Source organism: Kwoniella pini, chromosome 1, assembly GCF_000512605.2.
Source record: "Kwoniella pini CBS 10737 chromosome 1, complete sequence".
NCBI classification, from domain to species: Eukaryota; Fungi; Basidiomycota; class Tremellomycetes; order Tremellales; family Cryptococcaceae; genus Kwoniella; species Kwoniella pini.
In genome coordinates, this window is record NC_091716.1 from 2,466,363 (window position 1) to 2,483,517 (window position 17,155).

At 43.3% G+C, this 17,155-nt stretch overlaps 7 protein-coding genes across 7 annotated transcripts; 4 read left to right on the plus strand and 3 right to left on the minus strand.

The window, feature by feature from the left end:
• Nucleotides 1-58: 58 nt before the first annotated feature.
• I206_100938 (uncharacterized protein) lies at nt 59-1,498 on the minus strand (the record flags this gene model as incomplete). The annotated part of the gene is made up of 8 exons (XM_019152168.1): nt 59-177; nt 237-454; nt 522-588; nt 646-669; nt 727-792; nt 843-1,234; nt 1,292-1,341; nt 1,397-1,498. The coding sequence occupies 8 exons, from the start codon at nt 1,496-1,498 to the stop codon at nt 59-61; spliced, it is 1,038 nt and encodes a 345-aa protein (XP_019014306.1).
• Nucleotides 1,499-2,045: 547 nt separating this feature from the next.
• On the plus strand, nt 2,046-2,360 carry I206_100939 (uncharacterized protein; the record flags this gene model as incomplete). Its single annotated transcript, XM_019152167.1, has 1 exon — nt 2,046-2,360. The coding sequence occupies one exon, from the start codon at nt 2,046-2,048 to the stop codon at nt 2,358-2,360; it is 315 nt and encodes a 104-aa protein (XP_019014305.1).
• A 2,656-nt stretch (nt 2,361-5,016) lies between these two features.
• On the plus strand, nt 5,017-6,243 carry I206_100940 (uncharacterized protein; the record flags this gene model as incomplete). Its single annotated transcript, XM_019152166.1, has 3 exons — nt 5,017-5,053; nt 5,129-5,809; nt 5,945-6,243. The coding sequence occupies 3 exons, from the start codon at nt 5,017-5,019 to the stop codon at nt 6,241-6,243; spliced, it is 1,017 nt and encodes a 338-aa protein (XP_019014304.1).
• Nucleotides 6,244-6,378: 135 nt separating this feature from the next.
• On the minus strand, nt 6,379-7,775 carry I206_100941 (uncharacterized protein; the record flags this gene model as incomplete). Its single annotated transcript, XM_070202296.1, has 5 exons — nt 6,379-6,405; nt 6,474-6,659; nt 6,734-6,931; nt 6,988-7,203; nt 7,284-7,775. The coding sequence occupies 5 exons, from the start codon at nt 7,773-7,775 to the stop codon at nt 6,379-6,381; spliced, it is 1,119 nt and encodes a 372-aa protein (XP_070058397.1).
• A 540-nt stretch (nt 7,776-8,315) lies between these two features.
• Nucleotides 8,316-12,329, minus strand: I206_100942 (uncharacterized protein; the record flags this gene model as incomplete). The annotated part of the gene is made up of 9 exons (XM_019152164.1): nt 8,316-8,932; nt 8,995-9,148; nt 9,203-9,847; nt 9,910-10,056; nt 10,118-10,547; nt 10,599-11,888; nt 11,958-12,012; nt 12,079-12,121; nt 12,180-12,329. 9 exons carry the CDS (start codon nt 12,327-12,329, stop codon nt 8,316-8,318), a joined length of 3,531 nt encoding a protein of 1,176 aa, XP_019014302.1.
• Nucleotides 12,330-12,943: 614 nt separating this feature from the next.
• Nucleotides 12,944-13,506, plus strand: I206_100943 (mitochondrial 54S ribosomal protein bL36m; the record flags this gene model as incomplete). Its single annotated transcript, XM_019152163.1, has 3 exons — nt 12,944-13,221; nt 13,371-13,419; nt 13,495-13,506. 3 exons carry the CDS (start codon nt 12,944-12,946, stop codon nt 13,504-13,506), a joined length of 339 nt encoding a protein of 112 aa, XP_019014301.1.
• Nucleotides 13,507-15,136: 1,630 nt separating this feature from the next.
• Nucleotides 15,137-17,056, plus strand: I206_100944 (uncharacterized protein; the record flags this gene model as incomplete). The annotated part of the gene is made up of 6 exons (XM_070202297.1): nt 15,137-15,179; nt 15,418-15,570; nt 15,629-15,744; nt 15,813-15,962; nt 16,357-16,491; nt 16,592-17,056. 6 exons carry the CDS (start codon nt 15,137-15,139, stop codon nt 17,054-17,056), a joined length of 1,062 nt encoding a protein of 353 aa, XP_070058398.1.
• Nucleotides 17,057-17,155: the final 99 nt, after the last annotated feature.

The window sequence follows — 17,155 nt, forward strand, 5'->3', positions numbered from 1 at the left end:
ACAATCCGAGTATCGCATATTCTCACATTCACATCTGTTTTGAATGTCATATCATTTTCTATGTTACAGTGACCAACATAATCTTCTCTTCCGAGACAGTACAGCATTCTACCAATTCAATACGAGACGGGTTTGACGAAACCGTCATGACATTACTTGTCCCAACGAATGTTGTGCCTGTATATATGGAAGCGTATCAGTCATGAAGAAGGTATTCCTGGTTAGATTGCACCTACCTTCTTCCGTCCCGACCCTATTACACCCGACAAATATCACATCCTTCCCTCCCATCGGGTTCGGAGTTTCTTCTCTCGGTGTAGCATAGCCCGGTACTGGATCATGCAACGGAACTAGACGACTTGCCCAGTAGTTAATGCTGGAGTCTGATGGCTCATTTGGATCCTGCTCCGGCACATCCTCAGGTGGTTCTCCCGGCGGGCTTAGCCAATTCATTCTAGAATAAGAAACGAACGTAGCTTAGCAACGAGAGCTGTCAGAAACACAATGCAATAGGGACTCACGGAACCACCAACATGTTGACCGCCTTTTCCCTACAGTAATTTGCCAATTCGAAAGCGTCCCACGGAGCTGTAATCGTAATCAATCTCTATACAATTCTGACAGGGTAAAAAGATGTCGACCTACCAAGGAAGTCTTTCGGATTCATGTCTATTTCAAGAGAAGAGTCAGCTATTTTGCCATTTCTACGAGGACATACGGACTCACCCATGCAAATACCTACTGCTACTCTCCCTAAAGGTTCAGGTAAATCGAAATGGCAGAAGCCATCTCCTGCATCTAAATCAGCTTAAGAGGTACAACACAGGTCGGAAGCTACTCACCTTCCTTAGCCCAGCTCTTATCTGTTTCAAACCTAAATGTTTTCCTATAATTGCCTACTACTTCCCCACTCGGTCCTACAACAACAGCCGAGTTCCATCCTACACCAGTCCCCTCACCTTCTAGCTGCTTCATGGAGGACGGCCCAGCATTACTTTCTGTCTGGGACTGGGTATCATCTATTTCAAATGGTTGAGGTGCTGAGGGTAATGCTTCTGGATAACCTGCAACGACATGACATCGTAGTCTTCGTGCCAAGGATCGAGCGAGAAGGGAAGTAGGTCCGATACGTTGAGGTTCAAGATAAGGTAAGATTGCAGTTGGGTGATTGAATACATATCCTGACAAGCACATTTCAGGAAGTACCAATAAATCTAGAGTTCCTGGTTGTAAGCTAAACCAGAAGTCAACCGGAGTGAACTGTGTTGATTATACTTCTACGAGGACTCACTTTCGCGTCATTCGCTCTACCTTCGCAGCATTTTCAGACACCCTTCCCAACTATCAAGAAAGTCAATCAATCTTTCAACCCGTTGCCAGCGATTTAAACGCCCACCTTGACATCATATTGCACACAGCCTATCCGTACGGGCGATCTGCGGTACAAGGGGGCGGGAGAAGAAGGTCTGGAAGGCGGAGCCGTCGATGAATGACTCATCGTTGACGGACGTCGATGAGACAACGAGCGAAATAGTCGGAACAGCTCTGGAATGGACAAATAGAGGTACAGAGGATGCAATGCTTTTAGGACCTGGTTGGGATCTTTATTTTAGGCAGATGAACTGGCATTATTGATATGCACAATTGCAGATTTGTGACGAAATGTTGAGTAATGACATGAACTCAACTCGGTGTTGAGCCGGCTTTTTGCGTTACCGACAAGTCACCTCGTCGAGGTGGCAGAAAGTCGCTGAATAGCCAAAGCCTGGCAGCCTCAGAGCGATGAAAGGTTAGTGTTTGTACAGTAGTCTATCTGAGCCATGACCGAGCCACATTACAAAGGATCTCCTCGAAACCTTTCTTCCATGACGGAGGGATTGTAAGTAGAAATGGTCACTCGAACCAGATGTGCATGAGTCATAAAGGCCTAACATTGACGTCTGCTTTGTGAATTGCATACTCCTTGCTTATCTGGACTTCATTCCACCAGGCCCGCATTTCACAGAATACCAGCACTCAGTCATTTAAAGATTATTTTCCCCATCATGATTTCGGATGAAGTGACGCACTCACAAGCAAATTCGTTCGAAGTGGAAATACCCAACACAACAGCTGAGGAGAACAACGCTTCGTCTTCAGGAGATACCTCTACTACACCAAGCGATAATCCATTCTCAGTGGACCAGAAGACGTCAGGCGCAGGAACGGAAGCACAGCAGTCGGATGAAAACTCCGCATCCGGAGCAGGTATCGAAGCACCGAAGGCAGAGGGGAAGCGCGAATACCCAGCGTGGCAGATCGGACTCCTTCAGGCGTACGAAAACGAGCACCCTTATATCACTGATGGTGGAGGCTCATGACCACAAAACTATTCTAACGGACACGGTTGCTTATATAACAGAAGGAAGGGGTGTCAGGCTGTTATACAGGACCATCCGATCTTCCTCACAATAACGCAATCCAGTGGTTGGGTCGCAGAGTAGTTTCTGATATGTGATTTATATAAGCTTCTCTCGATGCGATTAGGCAGCTTGTCAGCAGATATAGCGAAACGACGAGGCAAAACCCATTAATTTCCTGTATCTTCCAGTACACGTGTGCATATATAGCGGTAAGCCGAAACTGTCAACGTTGAGCACTACAGATGAGAGACCACCGGGGCGAGACATACTCGCTTGGATGCAGCACCCATAGTGTGGGTGAAGTCAGCGTCAGCGAGCTGTTCAGTGACACTTGTGATCGCGGAGAGAATATGTCTGTCAGTTGTATAATTTACAATATGGGAGAACCTAGGGCTACTTGGACTTCTCAGAGCCATTGGCCTTTCGAAGATCCCCCTCCTGCAACGATCAAATACTTTAGGTGGGACGAGACTCGCACTTTGGGATACACGAAAAGTCTAGATATACGTGCAATAAGCCAGGCAGGGGTGAAAGGTGAAGCTGAATATTGAGGATGTATTGTCCACCCCCGACACGATCACACAGAATCCTAGTTTTGGTTGAGCAGACTAAGATCGACTGTAACGTTATTATCATCTCAAGGGATAAGAACAATGCACACATTCTGTACCTAGTATTTGCGTGATATATCTGTATATGCATTCAGGTGTAATGGATCCCTAAGAACACATTTAAGCGACCGTTATCAGTGATATGCAAGAGATGAGAAAGGCTGTGCGTCGATAGAGTACTGCAAGCAACCCCTTGTCTAGGTGACACTGGTAGGTAGATTCTGGAGATGCGGGTGGCAAAAGGAACCAGGGTGGCGTAGAATACCTTATCGCTTGATGGAGTGGACCCATCGACGAAAAGGTCTGTCAATTCAAGTCTTACTCAATATAAAGGATGGAACCCTTCTTAGAGTTCAAAGGATCAAGATCCATTTGATGACGTAGATTGACATAAATTTTGCTGACTCTCCTTTGATGCTGGAACTTCAAAAGAGGAATATATGGGAGGCCAAAAGCCTTCTTGCCTTCTCAAAGGTACAAAGAACTCCTTGCTATAGCATCGTAGGATTGATCATACATATAGGAAGGTCCACTTGCAGATCTCGAGAGTAGATTCACTATCACCTTTCCAATTTGGTATCACTTAGCATTTAATATTTTACTCTTCACCGAGTTTCAAAGATCTAGGGGCATAATGGCTCAATATAGTAATTCTGACGGTAAGCTTCTCACAGGCTCACAAATATAACCGTCATTTCGCCCTCGTGAAAGTCTCGGTAGCTCATATCATTGTGGTTTTGGCGCAGCCGATCTCGATACGGTGTACGACAGGATTCCCTCAAACGGTCCTTATCCCACTTGCGATCAAGAGGGATCGCATCCATCGCACCTCATCGGCCGTAAAACAATGGGTAGAGTCGAGAATGGCATGGATGCTTATTTTCATCTCTGCGTATATCGAGAAAACCAAACGAACCTTCCGATAACAGTACATATTAGTCAAAGAGATACGCTATCGGCAATCGCCTTGAGCGTCGCTTCGAAATCACAGGACCTTGCAGGCAACTGGCTCAAACCCAAAGTCGATATCTTGAATTCCGAGGGTTCCAGTTGCCCTATTCGAGTCGATCCACACCTCCTGTCTCTGAATGGTGCAGAGTCAACAGTCGCAGATGAAGATTGTGCAAAAGACAGAAGCGCGTACCATCCTGATTGTTCTTATTCGCTGTCGAATATCAATCCAATCATTGCTCCTCTTTTTCATACGCTTGATTATCATCTATCATCAAAGATCTTCAACGAATTTCGTCAAAGCAGAGATAGCATGGTGCTTCAATCGATCGGATGGGGGCGAAATCATCATGATATTTATACTTTCAAGAATGTTCCTTGGGAAAAGAGGATTTATGGGCTCGATCCCGATCTGATGCTCTCGTTACTGGTGGAGGACGAACCGAACGATAAGGGAATTAGACAAGCAAGAGACAAGTTAAAATCTCCAGAGTTTATACACGATGTCTTCGGTGGGAATTCACAGTTTATATAGCAATGCAACGGTGACAATAGTACCGCCTATTCAGTTTATAATGCCAGTGAAGTTCTCTCTTTTCATGTGCGATATTTGCTTGGACCAGTGACCATTTCAAGTATCGCAAATCGAAAGTCATGATGCTCGAGTCATGCGATACAGAATCGTCAGCATCATGTAAGGAGATCAAAGGAGATCAATTATACTCGGTTGAATTATCCTGTGGCGAATGGCAAATTTCCAATTTGCATATAGCAAATCACGAATTTTTATTTTGTTTGATACGTCACACTTTCTACATACATAAAGGAGATCGTTGAAAGGGAAGTCACTATATTTCCTTTCAAGAAGCTAGTGTTCTTCTGAAGTTCAGAATCGGAAAATTGAGTCAAATAATAGCTATATATACAGGTAAGCCCCCAAGAATTGTCTTTGTTGTTCTATGTACTGTACTACCACTTCATTCCATTTTTTCACTTCGTCGTACAGCGTTATTGCCACCCCCGATCATTTAGATAGCTCACTGATAGTCATTATGCCTCGTACTTATAGACCTCTGCTACAAAAGACAGGTGAGTTTGTTATGAATTCCACCAGGATTTATCCAAGCTTGAACTACTTGAAAGTTTAGGCTAATCAATTCACAGCCACACAAAGCGATGTCCCACAAGATGGCCAACGTACACCCACCCAAGCCGATTATGGCTGTATTAACCCTCAGTGGTTAATTTCGGATATCAAATCGGAGGAAGAAACTGGACAACCACCGTTATTTGATTATCCCCTAAATACCACCGGCGGGGAGATCAACTTTGCTCAAGGACATAATCCCATCACAACGACTCACCCCTTTGGCGGCTCAAGTAGCTCTGTCAATCCCGAATACATGATTCCAAATGAAGCTAATATACCTGGTGATGACTTTACCATGTACGGATCGACTGCTGCTTATATCAACTCGAAGAACACGAATGCAGCAACTCAGTCTGCAGCCTCAACAATCGATCAACCTACTAATGCTTGGGGGACGAGTACCCCATGTACAGCGTTGGGAACACACGAGTCGCACATTCTGCCTGGCGTTTTTAGGGAGCCCGGGGCCCTCTATTTCAAGCAGGAATCAGAAAATTGGAACACCATCTGCCTTCGAGCCAAGGATCATATGAGTCCAAATACTATCGTTCATGTGACTGTCACCGATTGGGAATCTCCTACATCGTTATGCACGATCAAGTTATTCATTCCTTCTCCTTCGGGATTGGCCAGGGTGTCTTATTGTGAAGATGGAAGCTTGATTACTCAATACAAGCCCGATATTCGATGCGAGGGTGAGGATACCGCAGATATTCGACTATGCACAGAATACTGGCCCTTGCACGAATGTCGTTATGCGGATTACCCAGACATGAACTCATAATCAACTCGCTGGCAGTACGTGCCGAAAGAGATTTATACTATCTCAGATAAAAATCACATCATTCAGGAGCTGAACAAAGCGACTAATAACGCTCTAAGCAGAATCGATAACGAAGCTCACGAATACGGTCAGGCTCTGCGAATCAGCTCAATTACGCCCATAGAAGAGACTGATGCTGGAGATAGCGTGATCTGGGAAATTAAGGCTCAACAAAATGATGCTAGTGAACCCCCTCCACCGACTGTGGTTAAATACATGCGCGAAGTGGACGGCCAAATTACCTGGCTGTCGCCGAACCCATCAGATGTACCTTGGAATGATTTAATCCGCAGCTTTGTCAGATGAGCTCTCGAAAACTTGACGATTAGGCGCAGGACATTCCATACTTACATGACTTTGTTCACAGTAAAATTATTCATGATATCTTGTATGCATACACTTCTTTACGTATAAAAAGCTTTTGACCGTTTCTAGGTATTCTCATACCTTTCTCAGACTATTGTAATGCTATCAACCAAGATCACATATCAGCTCGTAGGTACAATTGGAATTACGATGGAAATAGATATGCTTACCTCTCCTAGACCATACATCCTCTTGTGGTAACTAATTCTTACCACTTTATCACCAGCAGCCATACTTTGTTCAGGAGTCATAGCTCCTCCAAAAGCATCGCCTGAGCTACCATGCGAAACTACGGTAGGTGGACCTCGTTGGAAGACATGAATTGGGACGTCGAATCGTCTTGAGAGAGCTTGGATCTAAGAGGTCGATCAATTCAGCAGTAGATAACATATTTTGTTCATACAAAATATAGTATCGCATAATAACTTACCTCAGGTTCACCTCCCCATTCTCCAGTTTCAGCCACCAATTGACAATATTTCTTAAATCCTTCTGGGGTTATCACTCCATCATCAGTTGCTCCAGCTGAATCTTCCCCCGTTATAGATGGTAAGAATGGCATGAAATCATCTGGATGAGCAAAAATAAATTCGGCAGCTGCTCGACGAGTAACAGTATAATTTTCAGACTAACTCAAATTATCAATTTTATAGACTTTTTGTTTTTCAACATTCAGAAACTCACATCTTTTGAAGGTAATATACCAATTTCAGCCAATTGATGAGCTATAGCAGAGAACATACAATGTCCATCTGGTGAAATTTCATAAATTTCTCTGCCAAGAGAAGTGCAAGCATCACTTATAACTTGAATTTCTTCCAATCTTTCTTTTTCAAGTTGTGCATTCCAATTAGGATCATCTGGTGGAGCAGAATTTAAAAGAGCTTCAGTTTTTCGAGCCTAAATATTTTCAAGAAGTTAAAATCGAATTAGCACCGCATTTCCTTTCGAATATTCAAGGAAAATGGGAAACAATTAACCTGTCTTTCCTCGAATTTTTGTCTACTTGATTTCTTTTTCTTTCCACCACCATTTCCCATTCCGAAAGGATTATTATATAAACCTCCACTAGGTGGTGGAGGAGAGGGGATTGTAGTAGAAATAGGTGGAGGAGGTAAAGAAGAAGGTTGAATAGATGAAAGTTGTGATGATGATTTTGATTGTAATGCACCATTTGAAATAGTTTGTGAAGGTGAAATTGTTAATCCAGAAGGAGAAGAAGCATGTCCAATTTCTTTTTCTCTTGCAGCCATATTTTCTAATATTAAATCTTCTTGAATTTCTTCTTGTGATAAAGGTAAAGCAGGTGGAGGTAATCCTTCATTAGAATTTGATGAAATCATTTGTGATAATGAATTTGATGAATTTTCATTTGATTGTATTGGTGATATAGCTGATGAAGAAGGTGGAGAAACAGGTTCTGAATTTGGTGAAAGGAATTTCTTCAATGCTCTTCTTTTACTACCTGGCATAGTGACTGAAACCAATTAGGCTGGATTAGATTGGATTGATGAGAAGGGGTACGTTATGTGTGTGCTTGGAAAGTCGTGTTTCGCCAGTGGGTGAACTCCTTAAAACACGTTTATAGACTTTGAGGCTTTATAGGTTGTTCTTGTTGAGGCGCTATGGTGATATGGATTGACAAAATTAATAGCGAAACGAAGATAATAGGTCGGCACAGGATAATTGATATTCCGCAGGTAACCTTTTGGTCGAGTAACTTAATGTTAATAATGTTCAATGACGCGGTTTGAATCTTTGACATGTGGCAATTCAAACCTTGATAGCTTTGTCCTTCTCATATTCATTCCGTTATTACGAGAGCTATGCAATTGATGACAAGACATTTTATACATGGGCGGAACAGATGAAGTATATTAAGATCAATAGAAGAGAATATGAAAATAGAAAAAAAGACCCTAAAAACACAACTCGATACTGTATCAAGAAACGAAGGACAAACAATCCTATCTATATATTACAATTTCAGGCATCTACCAGAATTTTCAGATTTAAATAATGAATCCTATTTGTTCATACAGTTGCCCTTGGCCGGCAATCCCTCCTCCTCCATTTTCCACTTGTTGAGACGTACCGCCGGTTGTTCCTGCACTAGGATTCTGTTTAGTCGAGATTGGTACAGTACCACCATCAAAAGTATCTTCGGATCCTCCAGCTCCTGCTATCGCTTCAAAGAACCCATTAATTGTCCCTGGAGACATGTTAGATAAGTCAAAATTGTCGTCATTGGTTTCTTCAACGACGGGAGGGATATCAACGGTTTTATTGTTATTATTAGGTGGCGATATTGATGAAAGCGAATTTGACGTTCCAGTTGAAGAAGGTGCTGAGTATGTATGAGCCGTATTTTGGGTTTGAGCGGAAGCTGCCGGTACTGTGGCACTGACTACACTTGCTGTTGATGTTGAGCCTTGTCTGGCGTAAGAAGGCGAAGATCCATTACTTGTAGCGCCGGGTATACCTTCTCCAGTTCGAGTGAACGTTCGTGCCGCTTTTAGCATATCTCCGTATTTCACTCCTGAGAAATGGTTGAAACCAGGTTCATTATGCGTGGAATTGTTCAACTGGTTAAGTAGAGCCACGGCAAGCCAGTAAAACGGCAGAGCATCTATTCGTTATTAGAAAATCAGCTTTTTCGCCTTTTGTAAGGAGCTGTTAGCTATAACTCACCTTCGCAATAATTCAAAGTCTCTTTAGGTAATTCGGGTTCGCGGCCGGGCGGACTACTGTTGCTTTGTGGACTAACTCCCGCCGAATCCGCTCGAGAACCGTTGGGTGTAGCAGGGGAACTACACAGTCTATCAAAGTCCCAACCTTCTCGCCACTGCAGGTGAATTATTGTTAGTACTTGCCCCACTGTTCTGACATGTCGACTAACCTTTTGCAAACCCATACCGAATCGTCCTCTCAGGCTCTCTCTAGTAATCCTGCCGAGGTCGGTACCATCTTGAGCTAACATCCTTTTTGTGGGTCTGAGCCATCCGCAACCAACCCAAAGATCCGTAAGATCTCTCCAATCTCCTCTATCCCTCTTGCCTTCTCCGATATCCATAACACCTCTTAGAAGAGTTAATACCAGAGCCAATCTAGCGAAAGGTCCGAGATCCTGCGTGTTGAGCAAGTTATAGTATTTCGTATCCGCATTTTCATGGAGATTGTCGAAAGATCCGAAAGTAGGTAAAAAGAAGATTCTACGCATAGCTTCATCCAGAGTCATAGGTCGATACTTCTTGACTGCTTTCAGCCAATCAACAGCTGCAGGGGCTTTCCAAAGTGTGTCTGGTGCAGGAAGGGGTAGATACGAGATTTCGCAGGAAGAAAGGATACAAGGTATGTTTGATTCCAGTGCTGAGACAGTGTCAAGTTGATAGACTAGGTAAGCAGTTCGACGACGAGTCTCAAGTTGTATCCATTTCTTCCAGCACCTATCGAGATCGTTCGGTGTGAATGGTTCGGTCGGCGTGTCGATTTTAGTGGTAAAGTGGTCAGCTTCGGGTGTAAAAAAACCAATCTGGCGAGTGATCTGCATTGCCAATTTGTTCAGCAAAGTGTGCGGACTCTAAGGATCATCATGTCCTCACTCACATTGACGATGGTCCCCATAAACATATTTGCAGTTAATCGTTCCGATTCGCTCTCACTCAGAAAGTTTGGCGTATGATACAAGATCAATGCTTGAAGCAAAGCGACATTGTATTCAGTCATCAAGACACCTTGAGCGAGTGAGAAAGACTACTCGACGATTATCATAAGCGAACATCAAGGATTTCATGACGGAATGTAGCTGACATACCTTCACAAGCATGTTAGTCTTCTCATTCCTAACGAGTGGACCATTTTTCCACGCGGTTACCTTCTCAGAATCAAGAGCTTTATCATCGTTTGCTCGATTCCAATTACTCTCATAGATACTTTCCCAGCTTTGATCGGGTACAACGGGTCCATCAAGAGATTTGGGTGGAATCAAACCGCTCAAGCCAAGAGACTGTAATACAGCATTATCGGCTGCTGTAGTGGATCCTGTACGGATACCTCCCACAGTACATATCGCAAAGGCAAGGCATGCAGCGGTATCGTTCAGCTTGAAAGTTGGCATGTGCACAAAGGAGAAATGATTGAGGACGGTATGATAGGTTCGACAAGCCATTACCGATAAGGTGCGCAAGGGTGGCAGAGCCCAGTGCGGAATCTGATATACACCTGCGAATCGATCGGCTGGAAGGCTGTAGAAATTGTTAGCTGGGCTGTCGAGTGGGCGATGAGAGCTAGCTCACTAGAAGGGACTGGTTTTGTCGAACCATTCTTGACCCGCTCTTGTATTCATTTCTGAATTAGCCAATCGAAGTAAAGGCCTTTCCGGATTCGGATTAGCGAGAGTCTGGGGAACTTCATACATCGCCATTTGATCGAGGATACCCATGATGGACGGCGACATGGGAGGTACTTCATCCTTATTTTCTCCGTCGGTATTGCTTGAGACGTTGTTTAGGCCAAATGCAGAAGGCGAGAAAAGAGAGGAGATTGGAAAAGGTGTTTGAGCTTTTGGTGAATTTCCGGGACCGGAAGAACCGTTCATGTTGGAAGCGAAAAGCTGCATCCAACCGAGTAAGGAGCCCATATCAGCGCTACTTAAGTTCTGGGTCGATTGCTGCGTCGAATTCTGCGTCGATGTCGATCCCTTCTTTTGGGAGTTCGAGTTCTGCCCTGTTCGATTCTGGGATATGTCCATTTGGCTCGAGATTCGGTTTTGATTCTGAGTTTGGCTCTGATTTTGGCTCTGGTTCAACACTCCCTGAGTGCCCATTCCGGACAACCAGCTCATCGTGTTTAGAAAAGAATCATCGCCATTGTTGGTGACATTGCCGGAAGCTGAAGCAAGAGCGGGATCTACGACAGGTTGTTCTGTCGATTGGACCTCCTTTGTTTGATCGTTGCCATTGACGGTTTTATTCGCTTCTTGTTCACGATTGGCCGCTACGGCAGCTTCCATCATCATATTTATTGTTGGGTTATTCGCCCAATCAGGTAAATCCCTCTGTATATCCGGATTTTCGCCTGATGGTACGCCTCCGGGATAAGCCATCGACAAAAGCACCGAAGCGTCTTCGAGATGATCTGCATCATTGAGGCTATGGAAAGTTTGTCCTTGCTGAAACATCGGTAACAAATGGGGTGTGTACGTTGAACCTTCAGGTACGGCGCCTGAACCGTAAAATGGATTTCCTGATGAGTATACTCCTCCATTGCCCATACCATTTTGACGATTGAAACGGGTTCCATCGGGATAGCGATCGTCGTCATCAGCACCTGTAAAGTCGTCTTCGAGACTTGGATCTAGGCTTGGGTCGAGTCGAGGGCGAGTGGCATCTCGTTCATCATCGCCACTGGAACGTCTTGGATGTTTTCGACTTCGAGACGCAGGTGATGCGTCTCTTGCGTCTGTGCGAGATGAGGAGACGGGTACGCCGGGATAATTGCGGTGAGGAGCAGGTGGAGAATGGGAATTGCGGTCGGTCGGTGGAGGTGTAGGATGGCATCGTCGCCTGTGTCGGAGGAGCACGTCGCTGAGAAAAGAAAACGCGGGAAATTAGTACATGTCCCGGAACTATGGGATCCTGCAGTTTATAACTTACCTTCGAGCGAAGGCCTTCGTACAATCTTTACATTGGAACGGTCGATCATCTTGGTCTGAAGACAGATCATAATAAGTATGGGTCGTTTGTTTGAGGATAGTAAAATGAATATGATACGCACGTTTCCTTTGATGTCTTTTCAGATATTCCATACGACTATAGTTCTGAGATGGGAGAATCCGAGGTTAGTATCTCATGTTGACTACAAGATAGCACACTCACTTGACCACATCCTGGAAAAGTACATGCAAAAGTTTCTTTTTCTTTACCTTCTTTACCTCTACTTCTACCTGAAGTTGGAGTAGCACCTTCAACTGGTAATCCAGTAATTGGATCAATGGGTGATAGCCCACTTTGCCTCCTGGCGGGCATCTTGATAAGGAAAATCGCTCTGTCGGTCTTGAATTACTTTGCTCGATATGTCAACGCTACCTGCTGAATATTCCTGCCGGAGAGATTGGGATTTCACTGGTTGGTAAGGGTGGAGGCGATTCGGTGGAGGGTTATTTTAGTAATATGCGGGTTTTTATGGTGGGAACGCCTTCTAAGAAGCGCTTTTTTTGCTTGTTGGTAGTATTGACGTACAGCTAATCCCTTTCAGTAGTTGGGCCAGCACTATGAGAGGAGATAATCAGTATGATACTGTATGATATTATGTTGAATTGTCAATTATATATTTACTATGAAAGAAGAAAGATATTGTATGGTGGTCAAGTATAGTGGAGGCTATTAACGAGGGATGAGAGTGGAGGAATTAGTAGTTTACTATCGATTTTAATAGCAACTCTCCCTTGAACCCAGTTCAGGGTAATTCAATCAACTTATATAGCCGAAACACCGATGGGTGGCATCGAGTGAGTATTACGGTAATTCACTTTTGTTCGAGTTTAACATTTCGAGATTTCTAAATACTATACATCTTGAGTGTATACCATCATCATTTGATCCAGTCTAAACATCTCGAGCACACCTTTAAATCAGACAAGATGATACAGACGATTCTTCGACGCATATCACCTTTCTCTGTCCCGCTTGCGGGTCCATCAAGACAATCTATACGACAATGTTCATCATGTCCTCCCCTTCGTCCAACTTTTAACGCATCATCAAGTAGACCAACCCTTCTATTACAAACATCATCACCTTCTTCTATAATATCTAATTTGAAATTGGCAAGGACACAACCGTTGATTATGCAAGTAAGAGGAATGAAAGTGAGAAGTAGTGTCAAGAGGTTTTGTGATGGGTGTTCAATCGTGAGGAGGTGAGTCAGTTTTGTTTAAAAGAGTATTATCATATTATCTTGATACCCTAGTATCGATTTGATATAAATCAATTCGCAAATCATCAGCATCCCACATATGTAAACGTCCCTCCATTGTATGTCAGTGCTGATCTTGTTATGTAAAATAGGAAAGGAAGGATATACGTTATTTGCTCAAAGAACCCAAAACACAAACAAGTGAGTATTTGCCCTACCTCGCCTTTTGATGGCAGTCGGAATGAGCCGAGAACCAAAAGCTGATAAAGTCTGTAGCGTCAAGGATAGATATCATACCGCCAATATGCAATGTAAACGATTTCACGATGCACAAACATTTCACCAGCTAATCAGATCATCATCCCGGAGCCTGTGCAATATTTGACAAATATATCATTAATCGTCCCTCAATCCTGACACTAACGCTATCATTTAACCTGGTCAAGCGTACTCCAGCTTCAGTCTTGTCTGTGGTGTGATTAAGCCCCGTCTGCCTAGGCGATGCATTTTCTGCTGTACCGAGATTCAGCTATGACTGATCCTCATTATACTAATTGCTTTCGCTACTTGTTCTCCATAGGCCAGGAATGATTTGAACATTTAATTTGCTCTGATAATTTTATACCTATCAGTGAAGATCAATTACGCAGATCAGAAACGGCAAAACTCAAATTCTGATTTTTCGAGGTACAGCAAATACCCAAATCCCAAGAGACGAATATGTCCAGGAGATATCGGAATGTACAATTATTTAACTCGATATTGAAAATCCTAGATGGAAAACAAATTCACTTGGTCTCGACTTCGTACATGTCAGGTGAACCTCATCCGTTGAAAGACTTCAATAACATTGATAACGAAATCATCAAGTTTGTTCTAATTCAGTCTTCACAAGCGGTTCAATCTGTTTCAGACGATCACGATATAGGGATCTGACGGTCTTTTTACCCTTCTCCCGACTTCACGATGTATAGTAGAAGCGTGAAGCACATCAGGATATAGAATCTTCGAAATGAATATATAGATGCATGTCATCTCACCTCCCGCTTTGGCTATCATCCATTTAGTATTGTCATAGCTATACAAATGAGAACATGATATCAGAAGTTTCGACATCAAATACTTTGAGCTCTAGATGTTTATATATATGATACTCAGAAGAGTATAGGTTCTTATACGATCCTATGGGAAGCGAAGGGCTCGGAAAAACAGGGTTTCCTGCAAGAAGGCTTGACTGTCTGTCTACTTTACTTCATTCCAATGCTACACGCGTTTACAAGCGGTCCAAGAGTGATTCCAGTATTAAACAATTTATTCAGTCCAATAAGTTATCTGTACATTTATAAAGGTGCATGATACTCTTTTAGTATTACGTATTCAGTCCGACTGATTATATCGGCAAATCAGCAATGTGGCACTATCAACAAAAGGTACAAGAGTACGCCACGCGATATTATCGTCATCATCTAATAACCTTGTAAACCCATACGAATGCAATGCACCTCCCCCTCGTCACCATTGTCTTGATTATTACCCCTTTCCCGCATTTATCATTCTTAATCGTATCTTCCAAGAACAAATATTGCTCATCATTATTAATAACTTCTTAAGAGTGAGAAACAATAACCAAGTCAAGCGAATCACGACCAAAAGCGAATTCAGTGAAAAACAATAAGAACGTATTATAGGCGTGTTTGAATTTGAATCCTTCATTCAACATTAATAGAGTTTCTTTGTCGCCCGACTCAACTCATCAGTAATTGCTCGACTTTCGAACTAAATTAACATCCAGCTACCTTCGAGTGGCCAAGCTGCTGATTATCAAGCTGTTAAGACAGACACTTTATATAGTATCCGTACTTCCCCTGTCACATAATATCGCACCTTCTCAAAAACCTAGAAGAGATACGTTATCGCGATGTCGGTCAATCTGAGTCCCGCTAATCAATTGGGATTCCCTCGTGAGTACACCGATCTGTATCTATTGGTCAGGCCGAGTCCGAGTTGTCTTGAACTATCAAAGCTGGTGTGCCTATCCTTGGCGGGAGAAAGCAAGAGCCGGTGTAGAGCATTCGAAGGTTGACGTAAGAACGGATAATGGAGAGCATGTTGAGGTGAAACAGCACGATGGGGCAGTAAAGGAGGTGTAGGACAATTAAAGCAGACCCAAGCTGATAATTGAATTTAACCTCCGCGCAGGTCCTCTCACATCCCTTGTCAAACGATCATTATTCATCCATAACCCAAATCCCCATCCCGTTGCATTCAAGGTTAAGACCACAGCTCCTAAACAATACTGTGTGAGACCAAACTCCGGAAGGGTAGAATCAGGTGAAAGCGTTGAAGTCCAAGGTGAGTCCTTCTATGCGGTCATCCATTGTCGGAAATTATACTCATTAATCAATCTTAGTCCTCCTTCAACCGCTCGCTCAAGAACCTCCCCCTCACGCAAAATGTAAAGACAAATTCTTAGTTCAATCAGCCTACATAACTCCAGATGAAGAGATGCATACTCTAGGGGAAATGGTGAGTTTTCATTGCTGTGTTCAGTAAATTCCGGTATTACCTAAATACTGATCACTAAATATGCTTAGTGGGCTCAAGTTGAAAAAACTAACAAATCAGCTATTCAAGAACAGAAGATTAAAGTAATTTATCTTCCTGCTGAAGATGGTTCGACTAACCAAAATGGTATCCCCGAGGAAGACGATCATGCTGGAGAAGCAAGTAGATTAGAAGAATCTGTGAGTACTCCTATACGTGCCCACCATATGTCCAGCCTTGTCATATTATACCCCGACCCATTCCTTGCGCCTCGTACACTGCCCTCTCCTTTTTGCCGCACTTTTCTGGAGCTTCACATGGCGTATGGAGGGGATTTGACGTCTATTCATGCTCGATCGAACTTTAATTCATGCTCTGAAACGATGTTCCAATCATTTCAAATCGAACGCACAATATACACTGAATGCGCTCAACCCGCGTTAATTCGGTGTATCTCGAACGAACGATTTGAAACCGACCGCGAATTTTCTCGAAATCGCTGCATTGCGAAACGTAATTTGAACGGGTTGTATACATTTCTCTTGCTTTCTTTCTACCCTTCTATCCTTTCTCCGTTTGTCCTGCCCTTTCTAGCACAATCAACCGCACGATGGTTTGACTCGCTGGACCACTATTCCTGATAAGGAGTATGATCCAGATTTATTCCGAAATGCGGGATATTCTTATTGGGAAACTCCCAAATCCCCTTATGTGCCTCCTCCGTTGCCTGTTGGTCATTCGCTTCCGAATTCTCACCTACGAATCTTGATCTGATGAACCCGACGTTTGGCCAGTCTGTAGTTTGAAGCTGATCCTGATTGTTGTATAGGCGATCTTCTCTCACGCTCAATCATCACCCTCTCAAACATTACCATCAGTTCAAGACAAACCGATTCCTGTCCCAGTACAAGTCTCACCACCATCAACAGCCAAAGCAACCAACGGACCAACAAGTCCCCCTCTTCCTGATCTTACTCCAAACCAAGCAGGCGCCACACATGCTGCTCTAGAGCAATCATTGAATGCTACCACTTCCGACTCTGAGAAATTGGCTGTAGCCTTGAAGGAAAATGAAAAACTCCGTGCTGAATTGGAAGAAGCTAAGAATGGACCACAAGTTACTGGACTTAGGAAACGAGGTAATGCTTCAGGTGGAGCGGAAACTTTAGTTGAAAAAGCTAAAGATGCTGTTACTTCAACATCGGTAACTGCTGGAGGTAGTCAAGGTGTACCACTTGAAGTTGTAGCTGGATTAGTAGTTGGAGTTTTCGTTTTGACCTATTTGTTCTTTTAAGCCCGTTAGTGGAGTTTGATCCATCCTACATAATAAGAAGATGATGAGATTTTTCAGTCTTCTCTTTTGATAGATGATTTTCACCTTTTATATTACATT